Source organism: Hakea prostrata, chromosome 4 (genome assembly GCF_041222555.1).
Source record: "Hakea prostrata isolate BN-2017 chromosome 4, UWA_Hpros_2, whole genome shotgun sequence".
Lineage (NCBI taxonomy): Eukaryota > Viridiplantae > Streptophyta > Magnoliopsida > Proteales > Proteaceae > Hakea > Hakea prostrata.
Genome location: NC_142603.1, coordinates 43,399,548 through 43,420,837, shown reverse-complemented (window position 1 = coordinate 43,420,837; position 21,290 = coordinate 43,399,548). Strand labels below are relative to the sequence as shown.

The window sequence follows — 21,290 nt, the reverse complement described above, 5'->3', positions numbered from 1 at the left end:
CAGTTTTCATTCTATCCTCTTGTTCAGTCCTTTTGTTGCTCTCTTTGCAGAATATGCAGAAACTGTGGCCAGAAGACTGTACACCTTCCTGTGCTTGGGGAAACAACCATCCTCTCTGTTTTAGTATATCCCTTCTGTGCTGCAATTGCCATTTTCTGGGCCGTGAAGCAGCATGCATCATATGCCTGGATCTTTCAAGATTTACTTGTAGGTTATATATATTGTCTATTATGGGGGTGCTAATTTTGCTTTCATTCAGTGCTTGTGATGAGTATTTCTAGTTGGTATTCTATATACCACCAATATGCTTTTCCTTGCTCATATATTTTATTGCTGTTGAAGCATGCTGACATAGTGCCATATTGTCTCATGTATGCTAGGCAGTCAGTGGTGGTTTCCTCCTGAATCAGACGAATGATATCTAAATAAATATAGTGAAAAACCAAAAATTGTAGTGTGCACACGAAATATAGCTACCCAAACCAGTTTAAATAGGTCATAGAAGGGCAATTATCATATAGTTGGCAGTGAGAGTGATATTTAATAAGTTCCAATCATGACTATTTTATTTTGTGGAGGTAGTTCAATCTTCTCTGCTTATGTTGCACCCAGATCATTGCCTTTAATTTGCGTTGTTTGGTCAGCTGTTGCATTGCTTTGAAACTAATCCTTGAAGTTTTTGTTTTTGTGTTCTCTAAAGCTCAACTTTTTTATGTACAGGGTATCTGTTTGATGATTAAAATACTGCAAGTTGCTAGGTTGCCAAATATAATGGTATGCAAATGAAGCATCAGGTAGTTTGTACTTGTACTGCAGACCTTCTGATTATTATTCTTTCTATCCAGGTTGCTGCAGTACTTCTTTGTTCTGCATTTGTTTACGACATATTTTGGGTCTTTCTGTCGCCATACATCTTTGGTAAAAGTGTTATGGTTACGGTAAGTCTAATATTTTCGCTCTTGCATTTATTTATCATTTTAGTTGGCAAAGTTGTCAAGGAGTTGCAAATGCACTGCTTAGGCATCCAGGCTGATATATTGGGGCCATGGTTACCGTCTTATTGTAGGCCACTGTGCAGTAGTCTAACTAGTACTGAAACTGGTTCCACCACACATTTATGCCTGCTGTCATCTAACTAAATGAATTATTATACTATCCATAAATATGCAAATGCCCTCTATTTGGATCCAATTAAAATAGTTGATGAATAAAAAATTTCAAGGAATAAAAATTCAATGTCTCAGTTAAGAACAAAAACTAGATTTTTGGTGGTAGGTAAAATTTCTTGCCCGGGTGTTCCTCAAATCTAAAAGTTCCATAAGTTTTAAGATGATAACACATTGCTAAAATACAACATTTGATGTAGGTCACCAGACCTAGCCCAAGTGGAATCCAAAGCCTGAAGGAAGTCCTAGGCCTGTTGCTTAGCAGCATACGAAGCACAGTTTGATATCAAGGGTAGTTTGGTAATTTTATCAGTCCTACTTGGGCCCAGCTGGGCATATTTGTAATTAAGGGTTTATTAGTAGTTCAATTCTGCTTTTTGATTAATATTCGAGTCAGTCTAAGTTGAGATAAGGAGTCTTTGAAGTTGGAAGCAAACGTCCTATTTGAATTCTGTGGAAATAACTAAATCCTTAGGTTATCAATGTGACCCCTAAGTTTCTTATTTATAATAATGTGAAATATATAAAGTTACATAATTACCCTCACTAAACAACTGAATAAAAAAACTTGAACCACAACTTATAATTAAACCAACCCACAAATAAACCAAACCAACCAACACTCCCTCTCAAGTTGAGGCATAGATGTTAATCATGCCCAACTTGCTCAAAATAGGGTAGAAATCTCCTTCCTTCAGTCCTTTAGTAAAGATCAGCTACTTAATCTCCAGATCTCACAAAAGGCATGCATATCAGCCCTTGTTCCAACTTTCCTTTGACAAAAAGTCTATCTATCTCAATATGTTTTGTACGATCATGTTGCACTGGATTATTGGCTAAACTGATGGCAGCCTTGTTGTCACAATATAACATCATGAGACTTGTAACAAGAAACCCAATATCTTCTAATAGGCCCTTCAACCATAAAAGTTCACATACTCCTCAAACCATGGATCTATACTCGGCCTCTGTACTAGACAATGACACCACATTTTGCTTCTTACTTCTCCAGGTTACTAGATTGCCCCCAACAAATGTACAATATCCTGATATTAATTTTCTGTCAGGTGAACTAGCCCAATCAGCATCTGTATAAGCTTCCACTTTCAAATTATCTGAGGGTGACAAAAGTATTCCCTTTCCTAGTGTGGATTTCAGATACTGAAGTATTCTAGTAACAACATTCATATGAGTCGAGTATGGGTCATGCATAAACTGACTCACTAGGCTTGCTGAAAAACAATGTCAGGTCTAGTGTGAAACGTATAAATCAGTTTTCCAACCAACCTTTGATATCTCCCTTTATCTACTGGTACTCCCTCTTTCTCTTTAAGCTTAATACCTACTTCAATTGGGATATCCATGGCTTTACATCCCAACATTCCCACTTCTGAAGTTAAGTCTAGGTACTTGCGTTGGGACAACTAGATGCCTTTTTCTGACCTAGCGACCTCAATTCCCTGGAAATACTTGAGTTTCCCTAGGTCTTCAACCTCAAATTCCATGCCGAGGAGCTCTTCAGCTTTTGTATTTCTGCCCCATCATTCCCAGTGATGACAATGTCATCTATATAGACTATAAGAAGTGTGATGTGAATTTCTGACATTTTTACAAAGAGAGTATGGTCATCATTACTTTTCTTGTAACCTATTGATGTCACGGCTTTTTGGAGGCATCCAAACCAACACCGGGGAGATTGCTTCAGCCAATAAATTGACCACTTCAACTGACAAACCTTCCCTTTTGTGTTGCTATCAGAGAATCCATGTGGGATTTCCATGTAGACCTCTTCTTTCAATTCTTTATGCAAAAATGCATTCTTTACATCTAATTGATGTAGATCCCAATGTTGATTCACAGCTACTAATAACAAGACCTTGACTGTATTCAATTATGCAACAGGAGCAAAGGTCTCTTGATAATCACTTCGATAAGTCTGAGTGAACCTTTTTGCAACCAATCTAGCCTTCAAAAATGCATTCTTTACATCTAATTGATGTAAATCCGAATGTTGATTCACAGCTACTGATAACAAGACCTTGACTATATTCAATTTTGCAACAGGAGCAAAGGTCTCTTGATAATCAATTCCATAAGTCTGAGTGAACCCTTTTGCAACCAATCTAGCCTTCAATCGGTTGACTGAACCGTCCATGTTCTGTTTTACCACGAACACCCTCTTACAACCTACCGGTTGTTTATGTGGAGGAAGAGTAACCAACTCCCAAGTACCATTCTTCTTCATAGCCTGCATTTCCTCTACCATTTCTGCCTTCCAATTTTTATTAGCATAGTTTCCTGCCAAGTCTTTGGAACAAATGTAGTAAATAAAGAAGATATGAAGGCTGGGTAGGTGTTAGACAAAGAATCATAGGAAACATATTTAGCTATAGGATGTTGAGTACACGATCTGATTCCTTTTCTAACAGCAATAGGGAGGTTAGAAAAAGATACCTTAGGGATACTTACAGGAACTGAATCTGGATTTGGAGATTGGAATGGTAACATGTCCAAGGTGGGAGATCTTGCCTAGATCTAGCTATCTGAGGATAGCGAGACGAGATGAAAGGTGAGAGTAGAGAAATGGGAGATCTCGCCATCTCGCGAGATCTTGCCAATATCTCGTTGAGATCTCGCCAAAGGTGGTTGGACCACCTCTTTAGGGGTTTTTAAAACCCCTTGCCTCTCTTTTGCTATAAGTGCATTTTTGGCTGGAAAAGTTGATTTATGGCCGGAATTTGTTGGATATTCAACTTCTAAACATCATCAGCACATCTACAACAACAGATTCAAGCCTATTTCAAGTGATCTTCAACAATGGTAAGGTTTTCCCCCAAATTTGAATTTTTTCAAATAGAAGGTTCTACAATGGGTGTGTGAGTATAGTATAAATATATGTTGATCATCAAGCTTTGATCTACACTTTCATGGAAAAAAATTTAATTTTTTGTTATTAAAATTTTTTTTGAATTTTCATATTTAAAAAATTAAAATTATAAATTATAAATAAATACTTATGATATGAATTTGATTATCACTTATGTTAAATTACATTAAGAGGGCTACAATCCCATGTATTCATATTTTGATTATCATGCTTGCTGTATTTATTCTTATTTTTTTATTTAAATAATTAAATAAAATAATTATGAAAAAATATTATTTTATTAAAAAATTATCTTTTTTTTTTTTTTTTTTTAAATGATGCTTATCTTATGTAGTTTATTTTAAAAATACAAACACGTCTGTTTGAGCATTGTATTTATGTTATCTTAGAACAAAGTGTGTTTTGTTGTTTTATAAATTGTTTTTATATAAAATAATATTTTATTAAAAAAATTATCTTCTTTTTTTTTTTTTTTAATGATGCTCATATTATGTAGTTTATTTTAAAAATACAAACATGTTTATTTGAGCATTGTATATATGTTATTTTAGAACAAAGTGTGTGTTTTGTTGTTTTATAAATTGTTTTTACATGTTTTTATTTATCTAAAAATTATTCTAATGATTATTTGGGAACATTCATGTATGTAATTCAGTGTTGTACACTTGTATCTTAAATGGCAACTAGTGGGGTAGCGGCAATAGTAGTGGGACTCAAGACATTGCTTGGCAACATGGGGATCCACGTTTGCCGACAAGAAAAAATCTTTATGCAAGTATTGCCTTAAGACCTTGAATTCTAGTGGTTCAACCAGATTAAAACAACATTTGGCTAGTGGCTACAAAGATGTTTCCAAGTGTCCCAATGTTCCTTATGAAGTGCAAAAAGCAATTGCAGCAACTTTAAAGGGAGGGAAACAAAAAAAGGAGGAGATGACACAAAAGCAAAGCGAATTTGAGGATACATTGCTGGCTAGACCTTTTGTTAATGCTGATGAGGAGTTAGAAGACGAAGAGGAGAGGAGGGTTATGGGTGTTGAGTCACAGGCCGAGTGGAGACAGATGAATGCTGCAATGGAAGTTAGCAAACTTGGTTTTTAGCCTATTTAAGGCCTTTTGAATACATTGGTGGCCTTAGATTTGTGAGGATATAACCCTAAGTATGTCTTCTAAGTCGACCCTATGTGTAAAACCGAAATTCTGTGAAATGCAAGGTTGGACAACAAGTAATGTAAAGATATCAAGTAAGTCAAGTTATCAACTATCAAGTATCAAATACATTAACATTACACATCAAGTTTTCAAGTGATCGAACTATCAAAGAACTTAAATGTCTTCAAAATTTTACAACCATAAGAAGTTTTATACTTTTAGTAAGTCATAAATCATAATCCATAAGTTCACAACTCATAAGTCACAAGACTGACATGAGTACAAGAGTAACAAGATTACAATTTACAACTTACAAAGTTACAACTTACAACTTACAATTCTACAAGACAATAAGACTATAAGAGTATCACTCAGCATTCTGCATCAACTGATTCTGAACGGTGGCCACATATGACTCCCAAGTCAACCCATCACTGTAGTATGTCACATATTGGTTTATATGGAACTGATATGTCTCCATGTCAGAATACTAGAGGAATAGCACTCTGGGAAAACCGTCAATCATGGGTGGGTGAAAGTGCCATTGTTCTTGTTGTTGTTCATATTGCTATTGAGTATGTGGGTAGGGGTTTCTAAACCACTCAGTTAACAACCCACCTTCACTCCCATATGTGTACTCTCCAAGTGCAAGGTCTTGAGGAATAGCATAATCTCCATAAGAAGAATACCAGTGTAATCTGGACCGGTGCTTTGACCCCCGTATAGGTACCCCGGTGTCTGCCAATTGTCTAAACTTTGCTCTTGTGAATCACTGTGACCATGATCTACGCTCATGCTTCCCATATTCAATTCAAGATCATGCATGCTCGCATCATCATTCGTTTGCCCCTGGTTTGATCTGCTCTTCCTACTCCTAGCATAAGTCTGAGAGATAGGGGAACTGTGGCTCACATGTGTCGGATGACTCGGACCTGGTGGAGGTGACTCCCTTTGTTGACGTTGACTTCCACCAGTAACACCACCAGCTTGACTGCCTCCATGATTGACTTGGGTCATCTGGTATCATCAGCATCATCTGCACTCCCACTACTATATGTCACCGAAGTTGTTTCAAGTCGACCAGGTGGCTCCACAAATGGTACAGTTGGTCCTTCTAATGCTGCTATAGCAGCCTGACCCTCATCAGAAGACACGTGCTTAGCCACAGCAGCAATGGTAGGATCCGGCTGCCCTCCTGGCCCATCCGGCATTGGGACACCTCGATCCCTAACCCACTGATATATGACATCATCTTCTGCAGGGGGCTCGTGGAATATATCAGTCAACTCAATTGGTTCGCAATTTTGTCATCTATATGATCTTGTATGTGCCCTACTCTCAATCTCATGTTGTAATGCACATACACTAAGTCCTCTAAGCCTCTTACTCCCCAATCTGTTCTATACCTTACTATGGATGAACGAGAAGGTGCTCCAGTTCCTCTCGCAACCAGAGGATGAGCAAGTTTGTGGAGTACTTTAATTGCTATGTCCCTAAGATTTGGCGCACTAGTTCCATATAACACCCACCAGTCAGTTGCATAACAAAAAATAAGAATGCATTAGACAAGTAAATCTTAATATTTCTATAACTTATCAGTTATCATTTACAGAGTTATAGACTTAATACTTATAGTAATGGACTATTTACTAGGATCATTTTTTTGCCTAGTTGCAACTGCAGAAGGCTTTCCAAAACTCCCAGAGGCATCATTGAACTCCCTGATCTGTACACCAATTCTTTAATTATTGTATTTTGCATATGCTTAATGCACTAATGCAAGAAGTTGAAGAAACAATTGAATAAGTTCTCACCTCTCCATTAACTGTCCCCTGCATGACGGGATTTGACACAAGCTTCTCCACCATGTCTTGCACCGCATTCATTATCTTACATTAAACCCCAGATCATTCTTGTAATGGTTCTTTAGGTTGAGGTAGTAAGCTTGCATTGTGGAAATTAAAAAATTGGTTAGTGATTTGGTTGTTTACTTGTTTATAAATTATAACTTATAACTTATAACAAATTAAGAATGTAAATTAAAGTATACAACAAAAACTTAAAGACTTAAAAGTGACTCACCAGCCAAGTGCAAAGGATGCATCAAGTGCGTCTCCCATCTATCATTGATGATCCTCTCGTAAGATTTGAAGGAGGTAGCGGAAGCAGCTCTAACTAACTCTTTCATTTGTTGGAGGGCAGCATATATATGGGGCATTGTGGGCTTCTTCTCTGAATCCACCATCCTTAAAACAAACACAATAGGCTCTATAATGCCCACTTCCTATTCAGCTGCCTCCAAAAGGAATCATCAGCGATGGTTTATTGGATTAGTACTGCATCAGGATGGCTAGATCCATGCTAATTAAACCACTCCTCACTTGCAAACATATGTCATAGACCCACCACTTTCTTTTGGAAGCTTTTCAGAGCTACATAGTTGGTGGCGAATCTAGTCAATGCAGGTCTGACTAGATCACCCTTACAGTGGTTCTTTATCATCTTCAGCACATAACCATGGTTTTAAATAAAATTAGTTACCCTTCTAGCCCTGTCAACCATAGCATTGATTGACTTTCTTTTCCCAAAGTCCTTCAACATAAGATCAATCGAATGTGCTGCACATGGCATCCAAAAGAGGTGGATCCTGCTGCTCTTCTTCTTCATCAACATTTCACCAGCTTTTTTGAAGTTAGCATTATTATCTGTGACAATTTAGATAACATTCTTTGGCCCTAACTCGAGGACCACCTCCCTAAGAAGCTTGTAAAGGTAGTCAGCATATTTGATTTTATCTTAAGCATCCACTGACTTAAGAAAGGATGTCTTTCCATTACAGCTCAACATGAAATTATTGGTGGACTGTCTAGTAAGACCAGTCCATCCATCAGCCATCACAGTAACACCATATGTACTCCATTTTTCCTTTAATTAACCAATGTATTCATCCACCTCCTGCTTTAGCTTTGGTAAATATTTATTCATTACTTTCCAAGCTATTGGGCCTTTAGCCCCTACACCTACCCTAGCAACTGCATTGATCATCCCCCGATAGTATGGTGTTTTGACTACATTGGCTGCAATGTTGTTGTAAAGCATGAATTTGTTGATTGCCAACCTAGCTTCCTCCTCTCCTCCCTACTACCTTCTTTACGGCCAGCAAACATATATGGAAGGCTTCTTTAATAGATGTCTTGATGCTTGAAGAGGGAGGGGTCTTGGTCAAATGTGGCATCATAATGTCTAGTCTTCCTCCTCCTTTCGGTCCTCTCACATCCGTGAAAACTATGTCTAGGTGGCATGGATGCCCTTGACCCTAAACCACCTGCTCCTCTTGTCTGTTCATATTGCCTCAAATACTCCAAATGTAAGGACTGTCTGCTAGCTTCCATTGCAGCCTTCATTTGTCTCCACTCGGCCTGTGACTCAACACCGATAACCCTACTCTCCTCTTCGTCTTCTAACTCCTCATCAACATTAACAAAAGGTCTAGCCAGCACTGTATCCTCAAATTCGCTTTGCTTTTGTGCCATCTCCTTTTTTTGTTTCTCTCCCTTTAAAGTTGTTGCAATTGCTTTTTGCACTTCATAAGGAACATTGGGACACTTGGAAACATCTTTGTAGCCACCAGCTAAATGTTGTTTTAATCAGGTTGAACCACCAGAATTCAAGGTCTTAAGGCAATACTTGCATCAGGATTTTTTCTTGTCGGCAGTCAGTGGATCCCCATGTTGCCAAGCAATGTCTTGAGTCCCACTACTATTGCCGCTACCCCACTAGTTGCCATTTAAGATACAAGTGTACAACACTGAATTACATACATGAATGTTCCCAAATAATCATTAGAATAATTTTTAGATAAATAAAAACATGTAAAAATAATTTATAAAACAACAAAACACACACTTTGTTCTAAAATAACATATATACAATGCTCAAATAAACATGTTTGTATTTTTAAAATAAACTACATAATATGAGCATCATTAAAAAAAAAAAAATAAAAAAAAAGATATATTTTTTTAATAAAATATTATTTTATGTAAAAACAATTTATAAAACAACAAAACACACTTTGTTCTAAGATAACATGTATACGATGCTCAAACAGACGTGTTTGTATTTTTAAAATAAACTACATAAGATAAGCATCATTTAAAAAAAAAACAGATGATTTTTTAATAAAATAATATTTTTCATAATTATTTTATTTAATTATTTAAATAAAAAAATTAGAATAAATACAGCAAGCATGATAATCAAAATATGAATACATGGGATTGTAGCCCTCTTAATGTAGTTTAACATAAGTGATAATCAAATTCATATCATAAGTATTTATTTATAATTTTTAGTTTTAATTTATTTAGATAATATATTTTTTAAATACAAAAATTTTTAAAAAAAATTTAATAACAGAAAATTAAAATTTTTTTTCATGAAAGTGTAGATCAAAGCTTGATCATCAACATATATTTATACTATACTCACACACTCATTGTAGAACCTTCTATTTGAAATTTTCAAATTTGGGGGAAAATCTTACCTTTGTTGAAGATCACTTGAAATAGACTTGAATCTACTGTTGTAGATGTGTTGATGATGTTTAGAAGTTGAATTCCCAACAAATTCCGGCCAAAAATGCACTTGCAACGAGAGAGAGAGAGGCGAGATATGCCTCTCTTGAGCAAGACAGGGGGTTTTAAAACCCCCTAAAGAGGTGGTCCAACCACCTTGGTGAGATCTCGCCGAGATATTGGCGAGATCTCCCATCTCTCCACTCTCGCCTCTCATCTCGTCTCGCTATCCTCAAATAGCGAGATCTCCCACCTTGTCTACAACAACAACAAACAACAAGAAGAAGCCTTGTCCCATCTAAACAGGGTTGGCTACATGGATTCTTGCCTTCCAATCAGCTCCTTTTGAGGCTATACTAGATACAAAAATTCTCTTAAAAATAAAAGTATTTGATTAATCAAATTTCTTAGAGATCAAGTGCATTGCTCTAAATGGAGGCAATTTAATTACATGTTGATAAGATTATGTTTTCTAGGAACAATATAAACTAACTGTGAGACTAGGTACACCTGAAAATGAAATGGTCAAAGAACATATAAACCCATGGTATATTTTGATTGTATCAAACTTCAAAATTTTGGTTATTCAGTTTATTGTCTTCTATTTCTATGTTGTTTTTTTTTGTTATTTGATGGTGCTAACTATTGCATTCGACTTGATGTTGATTATTGATTACTTGATGTGACTTAGTGTTGATTTTTTATAATATTAGTTATAGAACCGATGCATTTAAAAAAAAAAAAAAAACCTTAGGCGATGTAGACCACTTAGGTGGTGTTACTACTAAGTGGCTAAGCACTTAGGGAGGACCTCAAATGCATTGGATCGCCTACACTTGACAATTATGTTATTTGGTAGCTAGAGACTGTTTCTTATCATTGGTGGTCTGGGTGAATCATGTTATCTTTAGTCTTCAACTGTAGATCAAATGTGTCATACGCTCAAAAGTTCCTACATGGGTTAGGCTTTTATTTTAAGTTCCATCTGTTGCCTTAGCATTCATTGATAGTTTTATGTTATCTAGCTTTATTTATATCATTTATTTTCTCCTGAACTGTTCGATTTTAAATATATAGCATGATAAAGGAAGGAGGAAAGAAGAAAGAAGAGAGGAAGAGAGGAAGAGAGGAGAAAGTGGAAGAGGAGCAGATTGATGGAGCAAAAGAGACTCAAAGACCATGGCTAGGTGAAAATTACTCCCTACCATGAGGCATTGTAACCCATATTGGTATAATCTAGGACTATTCACCCTTAGGTCAAACATAGATAATCAAGCCCCAGCAGACCCCTAGTAAGAGAAGTATATAAAACACCCATTGGCAAAAGGGAATCACAAATTATAAAATAAGTTAAGAAAATCAAATGTGCTTTCTGGGTTATTTTAGGTCATACGCTTTCTTGTTTAAAGATCCGTACCCTTTCACTCTATATGCAGGTGCCATGATAGAATTATCTGTGAGTTATTTTTAATAGTGTCATAATAGAATTATCTAGAGTTACGTTTAGTTGTGGTCCACGTTTTGTCAACTTGTAGTTCTTGAATTTTGTGATTAAGTTTCATTTACAGGTTGTTTTTGCCATATTAAGCATCTAAATCATTGTTCTGCACTCTGTTCATTTATAGGTTGCTCAGGGTGTCTCAGGGATCGAAGCCATTTCTATTATATTAAAATTCCGATGCCAAAATTTACACTATTGCTACTTTCATTTATAGGTTGCTCGTGGTGGCGGCTCTAGCAGTGTATCCATTCCTATGGTTTTAAAATTCCCTCGACTCATTGATCCATGGGGTGGCTATAACCTGGTTGGCTTTGGGGATATTCTCTTCCCAGGGTTACTTGTTTCCTTTACTTTCAGGTAATATCATTTTGTAATTACTATCTATCTAGTCCTGTAGACTTAAGTTGGTTCCAATATACATAATTGTGAGTTCACTTTATAAAAAGTCTAGATATTGCATTTATTGTTTGATTACTTGTTTCCTTTACATTCAAGTAATATCATTTTTTTATTATTATCTATATAATCCTTTAGATTTAAGTTGGTTTCGATATACATAATTGTGAGTGCACTTTATAAAAAGTTAAGATACTTCATTTATTGTTTGCAGTGCCAAGTCCCTCTTGGAAGGTCAAGAAACCAGGTAGCCTACCCAATACTACCTTCAACATAGGTCCTTATTATCACCAAGACTGTTGTAAGATTTGAGAAAATCCTGACTTTTGCCTGATTGACATGGTAGGGCCTTTAGAAACTTACCAAAATAGGAACAGATCTTCCCAATGTGTGATTACTACAATGAGTATAATAAAAATAACCTAAAAGGAAAATTCTACCCTTAGTAATGAAAGAACTACTACTGCTGCCTTACAAAGATTAGGGAAGGTCAAGAAACCAGGTAGCGTACCCAATATTACCTTCAACATAGGTCTTTATTATCATCAAGACTGTTGAAAGATTTGAGAAAATCCTGATTTTTGCTTGATTGACATAGTAGGGCCTTTATTTATATTAGAAACTTACCAAAATAAGAACAGATCTTCCCAATGTGGGATTATTACAACAGTATAATAAAAATAACCTAACAGGACAATTCTACCTTTAGTAATAAAAGAACAACTACTTTTTCCTTACAAGACTCCCCCTCAAGTTGGAGCATAGATATTTATCTTGCCCAATTTGTCAATAATATTATTGAATGCCTTGGTACTCAAGCTTTTTGTAAGAACATCATTTTTGTTCATTGTTAAACGTAACAAAAGTAATACGAATTAGTCCAGCCTCAATCTTTTCTCTGATAAAGTGTATGTCAATCTCATGTTGTACTGTATTGTGAGCTATGTTGATTGCTGATTTGCTATCTGAATACAGTTGTATAGGTATCTATGAATCTAATCCAAGCTCTTGAAGCAGCCCTGTAGCCACAGCACCTCACAAATACCTTGAGCAATTGCCCTAACCTTGCAACCATTGCCTATTTTTCACTCCTCCATGCCACCATTGCCTCCTACATACATTAGTAACTAGAGGTAGATCTTCTATCATGAGGACACTTTGCCCAATTTGAATCTTTGTATACCTTAATTTTTAATCTCCTATCATGAGGACACCTTGTCTAATTTGAATCTTTGTATGCCTTAATTTTTAGGTATCCATGAACTGAAATTAGAATTCCTTTTTTGGAGTAGCCTTCAAGTACCTCAAGATCCGATGTATTACATCCAAGTTTGAGGAGTAGAGATCATGCATCTAATGGTTAACAAGACTAATTGCAAATGTGATTTCTGGTCTAGTATGAGATAGATAGATCAACTTTTCTACCAACTTTTGATAGCTTGTCTTGTCCACCGGTTACCTTTTTTTTGCCTTCAAGTGTAGGTTAGGCTCAATAGGAATCTTTGTTCGCTTACACCATTGCATTCTAGTTTCTTTCAGTAGGTCCAGAGTATACTTCCTTCAAAAGAGGGAAACACTAGTAACTGAATATGCCAATTCCAATCCTAGGAAATATCTAAGCTTCCCCATGTCATTAATCTCAAATTCGGTTTCCATAAAGGTCTTCAAAGTTGTAATCTCCTCTTCACTGCTACTAGAAGTATAGTGGTATGGGAGCTCTCTCTTCTAGATGAACAGGGTATAATCTGCGTTACTCTGCTCGTACCCAATGGAAATCATGGCTTTGTGAAATCTCCAAAACCTAGCCCTTGAAGATTGCTTCATCCCATATGATGCCCTTTTTAGCATGCACACTTTTCCTATAAGTCTCAATGGTAGGTGGCACATTTATATATACCTCTTCTTGAAGTTCACCATAGAGGAAAGCATTCTTCACATCTAGTTGTTACAGGATCCATCGACATGTGTGAACAACGTGAACTGTATTCATCTTAGCAAATGGGGCAAATATTTTCTAATAGTTTATCCCATAAGTCAAAGTAAAGCCCTTGGCCACCCATCTTGCTTTGTATCACTCCACAGTCCCATCTGCCTTGTGCTTGATGACAAATATTCATTTGCACCCAACAGTTTGATTTCTTGAAGGCAAAGACACCAGTTCCCACATCCTGTTTTCTCCCAAAGCTTGCATCTCCTCATCCATCTCTTCGTTCCTGTTTGAGTGAGACAATGCTTCTTGCCATGTATGGGGGCAGGGACAAAGACAAACAGGAGTAAAAAAGAGGGGGGGAAGACGCAACCGACGCGGAGAAGGAAGAGTGAGGACCCCCCGCCGGTGGGGCGCGGCGGTCGCGTCGGGCGTCAGCAGTAAGAATAAAAGTAGAGGACAAAGAGGAAACAAAGCTTTGAAATTTAAGAGATAGGAACTCATATGAAACAAAACTAGAAATAGGATGTTTGGTGCACCTACGTGCTGCTTTCTTAATGCAATTGGTAAGTCCAAAGTGGGATTAAGAGATGGTTCAGAATTATACTCACCAAGAATTGTTACCTCAAGACTATACATGAGCAAGAGCTTCCAACTAACTCAGTACCAAAGGGGGATCTTCTCTCACGGACCACCTTTGATAGGTCTTTAGACGTCGTTGCTTTCCTTGCACATTAGTATTTTGATCCACCAGCTGTTCTTGTCCAGTCACTCCCATCTTCCAAAGGAGGATCATCAGCAAGAATCTCAGGAGAAATATCTAAAGGAGGACCAAGGACCGCAACCTCTTCACTAATATTCTCCCCTTGATGAGGTGTAAGGGTAGAAAAGGGAATTTGGTCCTGGAATGCTAGAACACAACATCCACAAAGATAAAGAAGCGATGAGAAGCAAGGTGATAACACTTATAGCCTTTCTAGGTAGCAAGATAATCAAGGAAAATACACCGTAACCCATGTGGATCTAACTTATCATGTAGATAGTGGTTTCGGGCTTAGGTGGTACAATAAAGGCTGCTATCTCGAAAAAAAACTTGAGGGGAACAGCACTAATGCAAAACTTGGGACAACATGGGTTAATCAGATAGGCTGAAGTAAGGACCACATCACTCAAAATCGAGGAAGCACATTCATAGTAAACATCAAGGAACATGCCACCTCCAAAAGACGTCTATTCTTGCACTTGGCTATGCCATTTTAAGGAGGGGTGTCGACAGAATTAGTCTAGTGTATAATGCCATGGTCAACTAGGTAAGAGGGAAATGCCCCATTCAAATGCTCGTTCCTATTATCGATACACATGATTTTTACTGTGGTCCCAAACTTTGTACTAACCATTTTATGAAAAATTTGAAAACATGAAAAGACATCACCTTTTTTGTGGAGTAAGTAGACGTGGTTCTAATGCAATGATTAATAAAGGTAAGAAACCACCTATGGCTAGAAATAGAAACAATCCGAGAAAGACCCACATATCAGAGTGAATAACAATAAAAGGAATAGCGCTACAATTATTTCAAAGTGGCTAAAAATGTTTAGTTTGCTTGGCTAGAATACAAGTATCACAATTAAAACCATTCAACTTAATAAATTACAATGTTTGACTTGATCAGGAAAAAACATAAATAATATAAGGGAATGTGGTGTAACCGACAATGCGACTGTAATAGAGTAAAAAGTGCTGGAGAAATGAAACTAGAGGCTGTGGAAAAAGCTGATGGAGACCCGTGCAATAGACAGAGCCCCCTTTACTGTCTTCCATTGCCAATCATGTGCCTATTTCCAAGTCCTAAAACACATTGTGAGAAGGGCAAAATGTTATTTTGCAATTCATATCATAAGTAAGACTACTAATGGACAAAAGATTAGCAAAAAACGTAGGTCATACAAAACAGAAAATAATGTAAGGGAAGATGATATATTAATAGATCCCTTTTCTAGAGATAGGAGAAAGAGACCCATCAGCAGTTCAAACTACTTGAGTCAAAGGAACAAAAGAATATGTATGAAACAAAGATGAAGAGCCATTTATATGGTTGGTTGTCCCAGAGTCAATTATCTAGGAGGGATAAGTCGAACTGACATTTTGAAAACTGAAGAAACCTGTGGTAGGCTATGTATCTGAAGGGGGAACTATGGAAAAAGCTACACTCGCACCAAGAGCTGGCATAGAAGAGGTTAGATCAAGTATAGTCATCAACTAGCAAAGGTACTGGAGCTCGCCGAGGGAGAGAGGTGTTGGGTCACTCAGGGTGTCAAAATTAGCTTGATGAGCAGATGCTTGGTTTCTTCCCCGCTTAGCATTGCATCCTCCTCCACAGGAATTTTCTGGATAACCATGCAACTTCTAGCACTTGTCCTTGGTATAATGCTCTTGACCACAATACTCACATTTAACTGATGTGCAAGGAGAGTCACTTGTATGATTTTGATTACTACTTGTACTAGCCTCAAGTGTAGATTTATCAGACATCAAAGTATATACCATAGTTGTCCCACAACTATTCTCAATATCAACCAGACCATAAGCTTGCTCTAGCGATGGAAAAAGTTCCCGTGAAAGGATCTGAGCACATATCTGATCATACTCAATGTTGAGATGCACCAAAAAATATACACTCGAAGCTTATCCTCCCACTTTTGATAAGCAGCAACATCAACAACACATGTTGGAGTAAAATGCCTGTAGAAGTCAAGGGTTTAATAGTAACCTCCAAGAGTATTATAATACTGAGAGAGGGTGAGCGTTTTTCTTACAACTGAAGAATTTTGTTTCAAATCTCAAAACATTGTGCATCATTTCCAACCTTTGAATAAGTCTCTTTGGCAACTTTCCAGATTGTACCCCTAATGTCGCCACTATTTCTTTAACACTCCCCCTCAAGTTGGAGCATAAAACATAAGGGCGTCAGCTTGCAATAACAAGAAGATATAAAAAAACTTCATTACTCTTGAGCATAAGTAGCACTAGCAGACACTGATATATACAACTTTCACTCAAGAAACAATTAGCAGCAACTTAAGTAAACAATCTTCTTGCCGAATGAACCATCCAACAATAAGAGTAATAAGCTCCGGTAGAGATGAACCATGTCCATAAGTATAGTAGCAACAATAACATCAAGGTTACTATCCAAATAATGCCAGTGATAGGGAAAAGTGCAGCTCCAATTTCTGCACAAGGAGGTAAAATGTGTGCCTCCAATATCTGTACAAGTAGGTAAATTGCAGCTCCAAAAGTGCAGCTCCAATTTCTGCACAATTACGTAAAAAGTGTAGAATGTCCCAACACAAGTGCTCTTTGCAAGAACGCAATATAGTAGGTAGTAGGTAGTAATTCACCAAATAAAATTCTTTTAGTAGATAGCATGGTTGTCAAAGCATCAGCCTAGGCACCTAGGCCCATTTCTGGGTCAAGGCGACCTGGTGTCGCCTTGGTTTTCGTTGCCCTCTATTACTTAGCCTCGCCTTGTCGCCTCAACAACCATGGTGGATAGAGAGTAAGTCTTAAATCTCTCTTTGCACGTGTAGCATTAGATGTGGAGAAATAATGACAACCAATTACCAGCTTTGCAAAAAAATCTCCATAATTTTCAATGTACCTTTCATGCTAATGTAATTCCAAGTAAGATCCTCAATGATAATTTCAATCTTCACGCAAGGTAGGGAATTTGGGTAATGAATGAGCCAAGCCTCTAAAAATTAAAATCCCCAAATTGATATGATCAGGCCTAACAAATAAATATAACAATTTTGTAATTATCTCAATGTGACAAGGGAAGGCCATGACTGTAATTCAGATTAAATCCAAGTAAGCGCAAATAAGGCCGGGGTAAAATGATATTTGCAATAAAAGAAGAACAACAAGGCAAGGGACATTCTTTGGAACTAGGAAACAATATAAGGCAATAAGAAATTGACCAAGGAGTATGAAGGTGAACCTGGAATTCGGGAGAATGGGTTAAAAATAAAATTAGGGGAAAAAAAGTCAACATGGATGGGCACTAACTGAAGGGTAATATGAGAAAGATAGTAAATTAAAAGAAAGATAAGGACCTCTAGAAAGGGTTGTTTTCCTTACAAGGCTACAACTCAACTGAACCTGCAAGTCCAGCAAAAGCATGCAAAGGATGTGGCTTACAAAAAGGCAGAGAAGGTGGAGAAAGCAGCAGAGAAGACCAAAGAGACAGATAGTTCACCTAGATCTTGGTCAAGTTCAAGATCTCAATCCAAGACTGAGATTTCGGTTGAGCCACACCTTTAAAAATGCCTCCTCTCTGTTGAGATGAATCGAGATATCTTGAACTCGGCTCGATCTTGATCTGTCTCAGCCAAGGATCGAGGTTTCAGTTCCAAGGCCAGTTTCGACTTGACCAAAAACAGAAATCTCGAGGTACTTTTCAAGCAAGGTTTCCGTTGGAAATCGTGGGTTATTGGATTGGCAGAGATTCTTGCTATTACTTTACTTTTCTAGATTTTCTTTTTTCCTTTTTTCTTGGTCAACAACTAAATCATATCTAGGATAGTTTTCTATTTCAGAGCTTTCTAATTTTTCTAATATTGTATTTCTATTTTCTGTGTTTTAGTTTAGGAAAGATATCCTAAACTAATGCTGAATATTAAATCTATAAAACAGGAGAGGGGGAGCCTTGCATACGCAAGTCATCTCTTTCCCTTCTCCTCGTTCCTTTCTCTTCAGTATCATCTCTCTTGTTCTAACTTCTAAGCTTCAGCTTATGTCTGATTTTGATTTCTAAAACTATTGGATTGCTACATGGCGTCAGAGCGTTGATCTGATCCCTGGACCGTGCCTTTTTATTCTGCAATTTTGAGAGTCTTCCAAGGTGTTGGTGTTCCTTCTACTGTTTTCTAATGACTGATCAGACAATCTGAAGATGAAGGACTACACCTTCTATGCCTGATCTATTCTACTGCTGGTCTGCATTGGGAATCTATAGCTGATCAGTATTTTTTTATGTTGCTCCTGCTCTACCTCATGATTGCTTGCTGCTGAATTTTATTCCAGAGACACCTGGCTCTACATATGCTTCTGTTCTGCTGTTTTTTTCACCTCTTGAATATCTCTGGATTTGCAGTATAAAGCTGGCATGATACTATCATACTACAGTCAACCTATTCTGCTGGGATTGCTATCTTGTCCCTTGATTGTCTCTTTTTTTGGACTATTCTCCGAGCACATTGTCTCTGTTGCTGCTAGAACACCCGTGTGGTTATTGTGGCTGAACCTACACCTACTGATAGTTTACAAGTACAGATCACCACCATCAAATTAAGTGGTGTCTCTAATTACTTGTTATAGGCTCAGGCTGTTGAGGCCTATGGCTGCCAAGGGCAAACTTAAATATATCAAGGAAGACCCACCTAAACCCGATCTTAAGGATCCTAAGTCAGTAGGTGCTCATGATGAATGGATGAGAAAAAATTCAGTTTTTAAAATTTGGTTATGGAATAGTGTTGAGCCCTCTATTGCTGCCAACGTGATGTTTCATACTTTAGCTAAGAGAGTGTGGGACGATCTCTATGAAAGCTACTCCCAAGCTATGAACGTCTCTTTAGCTAAGGGAGTGTGAGAATCTCTATGAAAACTACTCCCAAGTCCCAAGCTATGAACATCTCCTGTAATGCTGTACATATGAGTTGTATGAAAGAATTTTTTCCGTTTTCTCAAGGAGACAAATCCCTAAATGATTATTTCAGTACTTAAAAAGGTTATCTTGAGGAACTACAAGTTTACCAGCCTGTTACTAGAGATCTTGAGAAAGTGAAGGAGCAACGGACTGAGCTTTATGATGCCAAGTTTCGAGCAGGCCTTGATCCTGATTATCAAACAGTTAAGAGTCAATTGCTTACAGCAGAAAAGGTGCCCTCACTCAATGAAGTCTTTTCTTGATTGAATTGGCTAGTCCCTAGTGCTCCCAAATCCTCGAATACTCCCTCTAAGGAGAACTCTGCTTTTGTGGCTGGTCGTGGAAGATCCTCTTCTAGAGGTCGTGTCCAGATTTGTGGTCGTGGTCGTGGTGGTGGTCTTGGTCGTGGTTGTGGCTCCATTGGGCATGGTGGAGAGCAGCTTGATAAGTCCTCTAATCAGTGCACTTTTTGTGGAAAGCCTAATTACACTATTGACAAACGTTGGGAAAAGAATGTTAAACCAGATTGGGCGTATGAATTGGCAAACACAGGATTTGTGGAGAACAATTCAACTTACTCTGCATCTAGAGGACAATCTACTAGTTCCATTGTTTCTCGTGAAGATTATGACATGCTTCTTGTTAGGAAAGGGCAATTTGGGAAAGGACAGATCCATCGAGAGTTAGTGCCTTGCGCTAACTCTCGATAGGAAAAAGAGGTGGTAATTAAGTGTTTTATACCAATCAAAATTGGTTGATGTTTTCCTATATTGAATAGACTTGTAAATTAGCCTATATATAGTGAAGTTATTTTGAGGTGTGCTTATGAGTTCAATACGAGCCTCCACATCAAAGTCGCTACTTCCATCTGCTCCTCTCTCTCATTATTCACCTTATTCTTCTCAAACTAACATGGTATCAGAGCTGTAGGTCCTCTTATTCCTTTCGATTCTAAGAGTTAGTAGCACAAAGAGTAGATTCTATAGAAGGAAAGAAAGTGTACCTGGTGTGAGAGTCGTTTCTAGAAATTAAAGGGGATGCAGCACCTTACGCTGCACTTATTGGTGTTGTTTGTTTGAAGATTGATGCAGCTCCTTACGCTGCTACTATTTGGGTGTCTCTGTTAAAGATTGATGCAGACTGAGCTTTCTTTACAAGGAGAGAGTTGTGCAATGACCTCTTCTCAAGATCGTTGCCTAGATTGATGCTTGATTTGTGCCAGAATTTGCCATTCTCAGGTACGATAAATCTCCGATTGATGAAGAAAATTTCTTTGCTGCGATTTGGGGCTGAGGAAGAGTGACCATCGTCGTCTTCCTCACTCACGATCTGTTTAGGGCTGAGAGAATCTCGTTTTTGGGCATTTTATCAGTTTTGAAACTGGTTTTGAGTTGGTTTGCTGGTTTTGAGTTGGTTCGGTTTGATCTATTGGTTCAAGTGGTTCAATATCTGGTGGTTCGTTTCTGGAATTAATTCTGGAATTAATTCTGATTCTGGGATTAATTTGTTTCGAATTTCTGATTCTGGGATAATCTGTTTCTGGTTTCTGATTTCTGGGATTAATCAGATTCTGATTTCTGAAACTAATCTGGATCTGATTTCTGAGATTAATCTGATTTGGTTTTAATTGTGTTTGGATATGGGAGAAACTTCAAGTAAAAATACCATGACTGAAATTATTTCTTCATCCTCTCATTGGTTAACTGAGAAGAAATTGGAGGGTGTATCAAATTTCCACCAGTGGAGGGCTATAGTTAGAATTGTTCTTACTAGACGGGGACAGATAGATCATTTGACTAAGAGTGTACCTAAAGAGGATGATACTTGGGCAATTGTTGATGCTCAAATACTTGGGCAGATGTATAATTCCTTGGCCGATCATATTATAGATTTGGTTACTCACTTACAAACTGTGAAGGAATTATGGGAGTATTTGAATGTGTTGTATTCTGGTCAAAATAATTTGGCTAGAATCTAC

General features: G+C 37.4%; 1 protein-coding gene across 2 annotated transcripts in view; it reads left to right on the top strand.

Moving 5' to 3' along the window:
* Positions 1 to 21,290, top strand: part of LOC149018987 (signal peptide peptidase-like 2) — a 109,124-nt gene that overhangs the window by 54,485 nt on the left and 33,349 nt on the right. Inside the window, exons 8-12 of one of the 2 annotated variants that reach the window (XM_089153079.1) lie at positions 51 to 207; positions 721 to 774; positions 846 to 938; positions 11,497 to 11,639; positions 11,893 to 11,925. In XM_089153079.1, coding sequence (XP_089009205.1) covers positions 51 to 207; positions 721 to 774; positions 846 to 938; positions 11,497 to 11,639; positions 11,893 to 11,925 — 480 coding nt within the window. The remainder of the gene's footprint in view (positions 1 to 50; positions 208 to 720; positions 775 to 845; positions 939 to 11,496; positions 11,640 to 11,892; positions 11,926 to 21,290) is intronic. The other variant, XM_089153080.1, reaches the window with a different exon arrangement.